Source organism: Quercus suber, unplaced genomic scaffold, assembly GCF_002906115.3.
Source record: "Quercus suber isolate HL8 unplaced genomic scaffold, Cork oak 2.0 scaffold_370, whole genome shotgun sequence".
Lineage (NCBI taxonomy): Eukaryota > Viridiplantae > Streptophyta > Magnoliopsida > Fagales > Fagaceae > Quercus > Quercus suber.
The window spans coordinates 409,577-420,330 of record NW_027069822.1 but is presented as its reverse complement, the minus strand read 5'-3'; the positions used below and the strand labels follow the sequence as shown (position 1 = coordinate 420,330).

Below are 10,754 nucleotides of genomic sequence, written 5' to 3'. Positions count from 1 at the left end.
CTTGAAGCATTGGTTCTCCTCTTGATCCATATCTGGGCTGGTTGTTCTAGAGTATAACCTAATCTGGTCTTTGGGATAGGAATCTTATGCCCTTCAAGCCGCATTTTCCTTTGTGTCTTGCTAAGGCCATGCATCTTTTCTCCAGTGGCTTCTGGAATTAATTTCCCTAAGTCGTCTTGTTTTGAGAAATCGTAGCCTGCTTTGGCTAACAGCCTATATGCCTTTGGGTCGAACCATTCTTTCGTCCACTCACTTGGTAGAACATCATGCTCTGTTAGATTTTGTGAAGACCTCATGAATCCATTTAAGGGCTTTGAGGGCAAAAGATTTGTGGATGAAGTTAAGGGCATGACATGATTTTCTTTCAATATGGCTACATCCTCCATTGTAAGCTTTGCAGGAGGCTTTTCTATGTCTTTTGTAGATTGAAGGCATTCCACAAATGGTGACGGTCCATTCTTGCGGCGTGATAATGGTACATAACGGAGGAATGGATGATTATTGGAAGGTGTTGAAATTTTAGCTCTTATTAAATTACTGGTAGATTCATTAGAATGATCATTCCCGCATTCTGGACCTTTCTTTGAGGAAGGATTATCCTTTTCAGTGATGAATCTAACATGCTTCTTTTCACTCTGCTTGCTTTCCATAGACGGGATCTCAACTAGGAGAACTTCACTAGCAATGTTATCTTCTACATAAAATTTTGTGTCAGCAAAATGAGCTTCAGTCTCAGCAAAAGGCTTTAAGTCGGCATTGACCTTCTTTATTCCACCTTAAAGATACTTGAAACATTGATGCAAAGTTGATGGCACTATTCCATTTCCATGAATCCATGGACGTCCTAACAACATGTTGTAGGTTGTCTTGGCATCGATGACATGGAACAAAATGTTACTTGTCAATTCTCCAATGATTAATTCCAAGTGTATCATGCCGATTGCGCGTTGTCCTCTTTGGTTAAAACCTTGAATGACCAAATGACTATGCGATAATTCCTCCATAGCAAGACCAAGTCGTCTCATCGTCATTTTTGGTAGTATATTAACAGCTGAACCTCTGTCAATGAGAATACGATCGATCTTTTGTTCACAAGTATAACCAGAGACATAAAGTGGACGATTGTGGGGCTTAGAGCCTAACAACAGATCCTCATCAGTGAAAGTTAAATCTGGAGAACACGCGTAACATTCCTGAGTTTGTTGAAGCGTGTTGGTAGGAGGAGTGTATATCTCTGGCTTTTCAAGAGCTTGAGTGAGTGCTTCTTTTGATGAAATGGAGGATTGAAAGGTTTTAACTTCATCAACTCGAGATGGGAGTTCCTCCATAGATGGAAAAGTCTCATTTGGACCACCACGGTCAACATCCTCCCTTTCATCCTGAATTTCGCAACGAGAGACTGTGTGAACGGCCTCGGCTAAGTCATTTTGAAAGAATTTTCTGGGGAAGAATTCTTCCAATGTGATGAGATTTCGAAGTTTTTGGGTTTGTGCTGAATTGTCAGACATTTTTGTTCCTAGTCTTTCTTGCCTTTTATCACTCCTTCTTCTTGACCAAGGCTGAATCTGGTTTTGTGCTTTTCTAGACTCTTGGGAAATCAAATGAAGAGGGAATGTACGTCTCTTCTTCCATCTCCTGCGAGTAACCACCGTCCAGCCCTCTTCCTCATCCATTGTTGACCTTTTATCATCATTTGAATTATAATCCAATGCCTTTTGTGAGAGCTGAACTTGAACAGGTTCTAGAGAACCAAACTGAATGAAAGTGGTATTTGCCCCCTGCTTAGTAGTTGGAGACATGCAACTGGGTAACCCATAAGCAAAGGTTGCAAGGTTTGACTGAGCAACATCATTAAAATCCAAGTCGATTTTCCTTTCCTTGGCGAGCTTCATGATGAGTTCTTTAAGAACAAAGCATTTTTGGATTGGATGGCTTATGAGGCGATGGTATTTGCAATAGTTTGGGTTATCAACTTTTCCCATCTCTTCCGATCGTTTGCATTCTGGCAATTCAATTAATTTCAACTTGAGCAATTGTTCTAGCATTTCTGGCATATCGGCATCTAGGAAAGGATACACCTTTTGTTCCCATTCCTTAAGTGATGAGCGTCGCGTCTCACGCTGCTGGCCTACCTCGGGCCTTTTCTCATTGGTCTTCACATTTCTTGTTGAAATTTTGATTGGGGCAGGGTTGACATTCATGGAGTCTTTGACATTACTTTTCGGATTCCTATCATTTTTCCTTATTTCCCGTCTTTCTTTCCTTTCCTCAGGTACGGGAGGTTTTGTATTTCCATGGCTAGAGATACTCAATTCCATGTCATGCGCACGAGTTGCTAATTCCTCAAATGTTCGGGGCTTTATCCCTTGAAGGATGTAAAGAAGTCTCCAATGCATGCCTTGGATGCACATTTCTACAATAGATATTTCAGAAAGTCTATCCTTGCAATCTAGACTCAAAGAATGCCACCGATTGATATAATCAACGACGGGCTCATCTTTCCACTGTTTGGTACTGGTAAGCCCCATCATGCTTACCGTGCGCCGTGTGCTATAAAATCGGTTGAGAAACTCTCTTTCAAGTTGTTCCCAGTTATCAATTGATTCGGGTTCTAAGTCTGTATACCAATCAAAGGCATTTCCTTTCAGTGAACGAACAAACTGCTTTACAAAGAGGCCTCCTTGAGTCCCTGCATTCTCACACGTTTCTACAAAGTGAGCCACGTGTTGCTTAGGGTTTCCTTTGCCATCAAATTGTAAAAACTTGGGGGGTTGATATCCATTTGGCATCCTCATATTATCGATGCGCTTTGTATAGGGCTTCGAATATATGAGAGAACTTGTAGAAGAACCTCCATATTGTGCTCGTATGGTGTTCGTTATCATATCCTGCAATTGTTGGACAAATATTGAAGCCATTGAGGTGGAATGTCCATGTTGAGAAGTGCCTTCACCTCCTTTTCCCTTATCACCCTTAGCATTTTCTCCTTTCAAGGTAAAGCCAGGTGGGCGCTCAGGGCCATGACTTGATTCACCCGAATCTTCTATCTCCAGCTTGTTCATTAGGGTTGCAATTTTAACGTCCTTTTCTTCCAGTGATTTTGTGAGGAGGATGATCCTTTGTTCCATTTCAGCCATCTTTTCTTCCATGGTAGAGGTGTTAGTCATCGTTACTGGCATGACCTCTAGATATGATGGAGAAAATGATGAAATAGGATGAGTCAAAGTTACTTTATTCCTTAAGTTTTTCATCACGGGTGAAGAGTTGATAGAAAAGGTCTTTGTTGGGGATGATTCATTACTGCTCTCAAAATCTTTCGAGACAGATGAATCCTTATTAGTAGCTTTCCTATTTGCAAGAAAGTCTAGAGAGATGACGGTAGAAAGCTCGCCTTCGTTGGTCGATTGGGGCTGAAGAGCTTTGGATCGACTGCGAGTGATTGGGCTGACATAATCATTGACATTGGAAGCATTAACTACTGACTTTTGGACATTCTTGCTAGAGGCCATTTGAAGTTGGTAGCAAACATGATGTCGAATTTCTTTTGAAGGAGAAAGAGATGAGAGGCAGAGATGTCCCACTGGGCGTGCTAGAATATGTAGACGACTAAATTTCTTAGTTCGAAATAAATCAAACAAGTAAAATAGTTGCACAAATGCGAATTTGTATTGATAATTATGGTATAATTCTCTATGTTTACAAAAGAGTGATCCTCTAATTCGATCTCCTTGCAAGACTTATTAATTTGGATTTGTGGTAATGTGATTGTGACTTAAACACAAAATATCCTTCAATTTGGTTGAGGGATGGATCGAAGATTGCTAAAACGGAATTACAATGAATTTCTGGCTATGAGCTAGTTAGAAATCCTTTGTTCTTCCCATTCTTCATGTTCTTCGTGTTCTTGAATTTGTGGTGGAAGTTCTTCGGGGCTTTAGAGGCTCGAATCCGTAGAGCTTCACCAATTTGTGGTTTGTTGATGTTTTCGGACACTTTAGGCTTGATTCCCGTAGACTTTTGGATCTAGGCGGATGATTTTGATGATTTCTCTTCGAATGTTCTACTTATTTGAAGGTTGAAGTTCTTGAAGTTCTTGGATGCTTTAGAGCTTGGTTCCGGCAGAGCTTCTGGACTTCTGAATCTTCTCCGATGCTGCTTGTGCTTCAGATGGCTTGATGTCCCCCTAAATGTCTCAGGAAGGATTCTATTTATAGGAGTTTTGGGGTGGATGAGTGACACGTGGCGGAGTCTGATTGGTGACACATGTCACAATCTGATTGGTCCGCTTGTGTCATTGCTTACACGTGCAAGGTCGCTTGGGTCATCGCTTACACGTGCGAGGTTGCTTGGGTCATCGCTTACACGAGCCGATGCATGATTGATTCTTACATGACACTTGGCAAATTTATGTTGGCTTCTGAACAGTAATAGTAAAACCTAGCAGCAGTATGTGGCACTTTGTAATTGGCTGTATTTTGTGGCTTTAGTAGTGTGACGTGTCAGCTTGTGATAGGTCGGGAATTTTCCCTCTCTACAATATATATATATATATATTTGATTGCCACGTGTGAAAAAGTGTTTTGATATTTTATATACATATATATATATATATATTCTGACTAACCCAATTCTAATATGTTATCATGGAGATGGCCGACTCCATCTAGTGTTTGTTTGTTTCTTAGTCTTATGTTATTTTTACAAATGTGAAATTACGACTTAATTTTGTTATTTATTTTTTTCATACCATTTTCTTTGGATAGGTATTCTAATATATAAATATTTTTTTTTCTTTTTTTGCTAAATAAAAAAAAAAAATGGTAAACATCAGAGCAAGTCATGTCCTATTTAGGCTGCGTTTGTTTCAGTTGTAAAGGAAATCCGAAAAATATATTACACCCTTAAGGGTGTTTGGGTACGCATGAAAATTCGGTCAAACTGAAAATCAATTTCAGTTGATCGTAAAATAGAATTCCTAACTTTGTAAAACCAATTCCATAGTTATTTTACCTTCAATTGATTTCCAGCCTCACTCAGAACTCAACAACCCTAAGAGAGAGAGAGAGAGAGAGAGAGAGAGAGAGAGAGAGAGAGAGAGAGAAAGTACCAGAGGAATCAAATTGCCGTGCAAGCTTTGGTCGCCATGCAAGCTCCGTTCATCATCTGCCGTCCACTGTGCAAGCTCCATACACCATCCTCCTTCCACCATGCAAGCTGCGTCCACCGTCTCTCTTCTCTAACTCTCTCGTTCTCTCACCATCCCTCTGACCAACCAAGGCTAAATCTTCAACTGCATGTCACTGATCTACAACCCACCACCCACCCTGTCGTCGCTACCGCCTCTAGAATGAACAACTGATCTCATCGCCCCAAGCTCGAACCACCATTACCCATCTCTTTCTCTCAAGCCATCTCTCTCCACCTCTCTCACAACTGGTGTTCTGTCTGAGGAAGGGGGCGATTTTTTTTTGTTCTGATCTCCACTCCACCCCCAAACCCATTCGATCTAGCCGCCGTCGTCCTCCATCCACCCTGATCTCTCTCTTTCCTGATCTATCTCTCTTTCCCTCAATCTCTCACTCTTTCTTCTTCCTCCTCTCTGTTGTGACTAATTGTTTTTATTTTGATTTTTGGTTGTGTTAAGTGTATATTAGGAGATTTTTCTATTATAAAATGTGTTTGGAAGCTGAGAAAATGGCTGAGAGAATGTAAAAAATTTGTAGGAAAATAGCATTTTCAGAATGTTACCAAACACAGAAAATTGTTCTCTGAACTATTTTCCATTACAGAACCAAACAACCGGATTTCATTTCCTTACGGGAATTCATTTTCCCTTGCATTCATTTTACACTCGAAATTCGATTTACATAGAACCAAACGCAGCCTTAATAAGATATACGATAGGATTCTCACATTAGCCAACAACCCTCGTGCTAATAAGTCTCATATATATGACTACGAGTTGGTCATGGTGCTAGACCACTAGACCCCATACTAGGGTTTTATAAAGATTTTACATTCTTTTCCCAACTTTAAGAAGGCCTCAAAAATATTGGGCCAATAATCCAACGCAATTGTTTCACAAAAAGGAAAAAAAAAATGATGAGCTTAATTATTATGAATATGTCGAATAATTATTGACAATCAATTTTCCTAAAAACTTTTTTAAAAAAAATGATGTTAATAAAATCCAAATACAAAAACTATAATTAGTAATTTTGTATCTTCAAAAGCAAGAAGAATGGGTTCAAAAGAAAGATATATATATATATATATATAATTGAATAATTACTATTTAAATATTAAAAAATTTACTAAATTTATCACCTTATATCCCAAAATGTATTGGGTCGTCCCATTTAGTTAAATTAAAACAAAAGTTTTAATTTCATGAATGCGTTGAATCCAAATTAATATGCAATACATACAACATCCAAATAAAGAAACAAAAAGAAAAAGAATTGATATTTTTAGTGGCTTCAAAATTTTGATTTCTACTGATTTCAACTTTCAAGGTAGTTAAAGAATTGCACTTAATACTTATAACACGAATAATTCTTTTAGTTTGTATTATATATTGGCTCAATTTATTTGAAACAAATATTCTTTGGGTGATTAGCAGCCATAACTATAACTGTCTAAGAATTTCAATTTCCAAGAGGTATCATGATCATCGTTATTCTCCCGAAAGTTGAAAAAGTTTAGTTGATAAACTTGACATATTGATTCTAAAAGACAATCTGCTCCCCTCCTTCCCCTTCCCCTTTCTTTTGATATTCCCAAGCTAATGAATTGCACTTAAGGCGTGTAGGGGTAATAGAATTTGAAACCCCTACAATGCAAAGTTTTGGAAGTCGCTGTTGAATAGAAGCGTGAAGTGAGGGTAAATATGATCACATGGAATAGTGTCATGTTAGAGATGTAAAGCTTTTTACAATTTATTAAAGTGATGAATTGTAATTAGAACAGGTAAAACATGAGTTCAGTGCTTTAATGCATTGGATTGAAGTCAAGTCTGATTATAGTAACATCACTTTCACTTAGTTTACTATTGACACTAATTTTACAATGCATTAATCACAATTAAATTCACTAACAAAGGGAGGGGGGAACAGGGTTTAAAAAAACTTCTTATTAATTGTGACAATTTTTGCATCATTTTGATTTATTGTGGGTACATGCTCTAATACGTGTTTTTATTTGTTTTACCATAATCTCTCTATCGGGTGGATCATCTAGCTCCAATTTTGGTATTTGAATACAAGTTCTACTCTTGACAGGTGAAAGCGAAACTTAGCTAATTTGAGTTTATATATATTAATTATTTTTAGGCTCAAAAGACTATCATTTATAAAAGAGAAACATTTACATTAAAGAATAGAGCCTCTAAGGCAAGAGGAGGAGGATCTTTCATCCAAGTTATATCATTAGAGATAAACTAACAAATTTAGCTAAAGAGTGCGCCACTGAGTTACCAAATCACCTGACACATTAGAAATAGTTACTGCGAAGATCAGCCATTAAAGTCTTTATTTCTTCCAAAATATTTCCAAGTAGTGAATAATCCAAACCCGCTGGAGAGAGTTTGCTCATAACATTAATATTATCACCCTCAATGTGGGTGAGTGATTTTAGGATATACGTGATTCCAAATGTTACAATTTAAAATGTTCTTGCTTTCTTGGTTAGGTTTGACAAGGGCAAGTTATTTTTTACCTTTATTTTTGAAAGGGAGAAAATACACTGGAATGCCTTATGTGGTTGGACGGGCCGTATATGGTCCGCAGACGTCCGGATTCGCGAGCACGTCATTTGCACGGGCCTCCAATGGACGGATCTCATGTGAAAGGGCCGGATACAGACGGAGTGAAGGAAGGTGGGCTGATTGTCCATGGGCCTGTTGGACCCCTCTTAGGGGATACTTTGGCCCACTCTCATAAGGGCCCAAACAGAGTCCTTGCGCTAGTAGGACTCCGGAAATCTTATATATTTGGTAAAGATCTTCCCTATAAGGAGGAGATCTGTCCATCACGTTTAGGATTCTACAAGGAGAGTCCTATAAGGAAAAGACTTCCGTGCCAAGAAAGAGATGTCAACCTTATGCTACTATAAAAGCCCCAATACCCTCATAAACCAAGGTACGCATGATTTTACCCTCTCTAGCACTCTAGAGTCGAGAGAATATTTTCTGACTTGACCTTCGGAGGGTATTTGGCCGGTACCACACCGGTGCCCTTTTGATAGGTTTTCTCCTTTATTTCGTGCAGGTTTTCATATAGGCGAAAAGAGCACTACGTGACTTATTGGTGAACTTTTCAGCTTCATCAGTTGGCGCCGTCTGTGGGAAAGTTACGTAAGAAGAAAGCGGTCAGACGTTGCTTCATCCCTGAGACAGAAGAGTTGCATGGTGCTCACTCGCTCGATGGCAACAACCAACGACATCCAAGGAGAAGGACCACCCACGACCGCACTCGAAAGACAGGTTCGGACCCTCACTGCAGCTGTGGAACGTCTCACCAAACAAAATCATAACCTAGAAGAATAGCTGCGTCAAAGAAACACAACACCCCACAACTAGAGGGAGGATCAGGAAGGCACCAGCGCCACGCAAAGAGAAAGAGAAGGGCCTGAAGGGAGTAACGCCCCAAGCAGGCCAGAACGACAGAATATGAGCCTCCCATCCCTCACGGATGCGACAACTCCACCTATGTTCGCAAAGATGCAAGCGATGAAAGAACAGATGGAAGTCATGATGAACGCCCTAAAGGGACGAGTGTCCAGCGATCTGGACGACCTAGTAAACCGGACTGACTCGCCATTCACTGGCCCGTCAATTCCTTCCCCCTACCACACAACTTCCGGATGTCGCAAATAGAGAGCTATGATGGGGTCAAGGATCCCCTAGACCACTTGGAGACATTCAAGACCTTGATGCATCTACAAGGGGTACCAGACGAAATCATGTGTAGGGCCTTCCCAACCACACTGAAGGGTCCCGCGAGGATCTGGTTCAGTCGGCTGACACCGAACTCCATCAGCACTTTCAAAGAACTAAGCGCTCAATTCACCTCGCACTTCATAGGGGGACACAGGTACAAGAAGTCCACAGCGTGCTTGATGAGCATCAGGCAGAGAGAAGACGAGATGCTAAGATACTACATAACCCACTTCAATAAGGAAGCACTCTCAATTGATGAAGCCGACGACAAGATACTGGTGGCAGCTTTCACGAACGGATTACGCAAGGGCAAGTTTTTGTTCTCACTATACAAAAACGACCCCAAAACCATGTCAGAAGTACTCTACAGGGCCACCAAGTACATGAACGCGAAAGACGCGCTACTTGCACGGGAGGAAAGGCCCAGGAAGAGGGAACGCCAGGTGGACATGCGCCAGGACCAAGGGCCGAAAAGACCAAGGACAGGAGACAGAAAGGACGAAAGACGCCCTAAGCCCCCGAGCGGGAGGTTCACAAGTTTCACCCCCCTGAACGCCCCGATTGACCAAGTCTTGATGCAAATCAAAGACGAGGAGACACTAACATTCCTGGGAAAACTAAAGAGCGACCCAAGCAAACGACCGCGAGACAAATATTGTCGTTTCCATTGAGATCATGGCCACGACACGGCTGATTGCTACGACCTAAAGCAGCAGATTGAAGCCCTCATTAGACAAGGGAAGTTGCAGAAGTTCGTCAACAAAGAGAAAACGTATCATAATCGCCAAGAGCCGGCCCCCCAACAGGACAATGAGCGCCCTAGACCCCCCATCGAAGACATAAGGATGATAGTGGGAGGAACCGCGTCTACCGGTTCTTCCAAAAAAGCTCGAAAGACGTACCTCAGATCGGTCCTGAACATCCACCTAACAGGCTCGAGGCCTAATACCACGTGGGTGGAGAGCCCTATTATAGGATTCACCGAAGAAGACGCAAGGAGACTCCATCACCCACATGACGATGTGCTGGTCGTCAACATACGTGTAGGGGACTACAANGGCAAAAAAAAAAAAAAAAAAAAAAAAAAAAAAAAAAAAAAAAAAAAAAAAAAAAAAAAAAAAAAAAAAAAAAAAAAAAAAAGAGTCTTAAGGGTAGACGGACTCACGTAGACGGGTCTGTTTCTCGTACTTTAAAGCCTCTGGAGTGGGCTCGGGACCGTCACAATACCAGTGGATTGTATTGAGGTTGACGAGCTTGGCCCACGTCCGCTCCTCTGGCTTTGTCTTTGAAAAAATTCTCTCAAGGAAGCTGAATTCCTCAAGAGTAATTTGGGGACGCCGTTGAACTGCACCATAGAAGACGGACGTTAGAAACATTACAAAGTTATTAAGATACAGAGTCATTCATGACGGACCATACCAAATGGGTTTAAAATGCCCCAAACTGTGTCGATGGGCATGAAGTCCGTCTCCCCTGGAAGACACATCCAATCCTCTCCTTCTATAAAAAAGTAACGACTCTTCCAGTCCCTATTTGAGTCCGGGGTTTCGAAAATGACTTTCAAGACGAGGCTCCTAGGGACGAAACTGTACATGCCCCTCGATTTGTCTATCTCGTCCGGACGGTAGCAATGGAGGAACTCTTTTATTGAAAGCCTCCTCTCGCCGTCGGACATGGCTCCGTACAGAACCTCCATCGCAATAAAGACTCTCCAGGCGTTAGGGGACACCTGGCTGACGGATATGCCTAAGTAGTTTAAGAGTTCGCGGTGTAACGAACTCAACGGGAACCTCAGGCCAGCTTTAAGCACTTGTTC

General features: G+C 41.1%; 1 protein-coding gene across 1 annotated transcript; it reads left to right on the top strand.

Moving 5' to 3' along the window:
- Positions 1 to 8,862: 8,862 nt before the first annotated feature.
- Positions 8,863 to 9,609, top strand: LOC136061980 (uncharacterized). The gene has a single exon (XM_065760499.1). The coding sequence runs from the start codon at positions 8,863 to 8,865 to the stop codon at positions 9,607 to 9,609; it is 747 nt and encodes a 248-aa protein (XP_065616571.1).
- The last annotated feature ends 1,145 nt before the right edge of the window (positions 9,610 to 10,754 follow it).

Coding starts and splice junctions, on each gene's coding strand:
- LOC136061980 (XM_065760499.1), top strand. CDS start 8,863: ATGTCGCAAATAGAGAGCTATGATGGGGTCAAGGATCCCCTAGACCAC.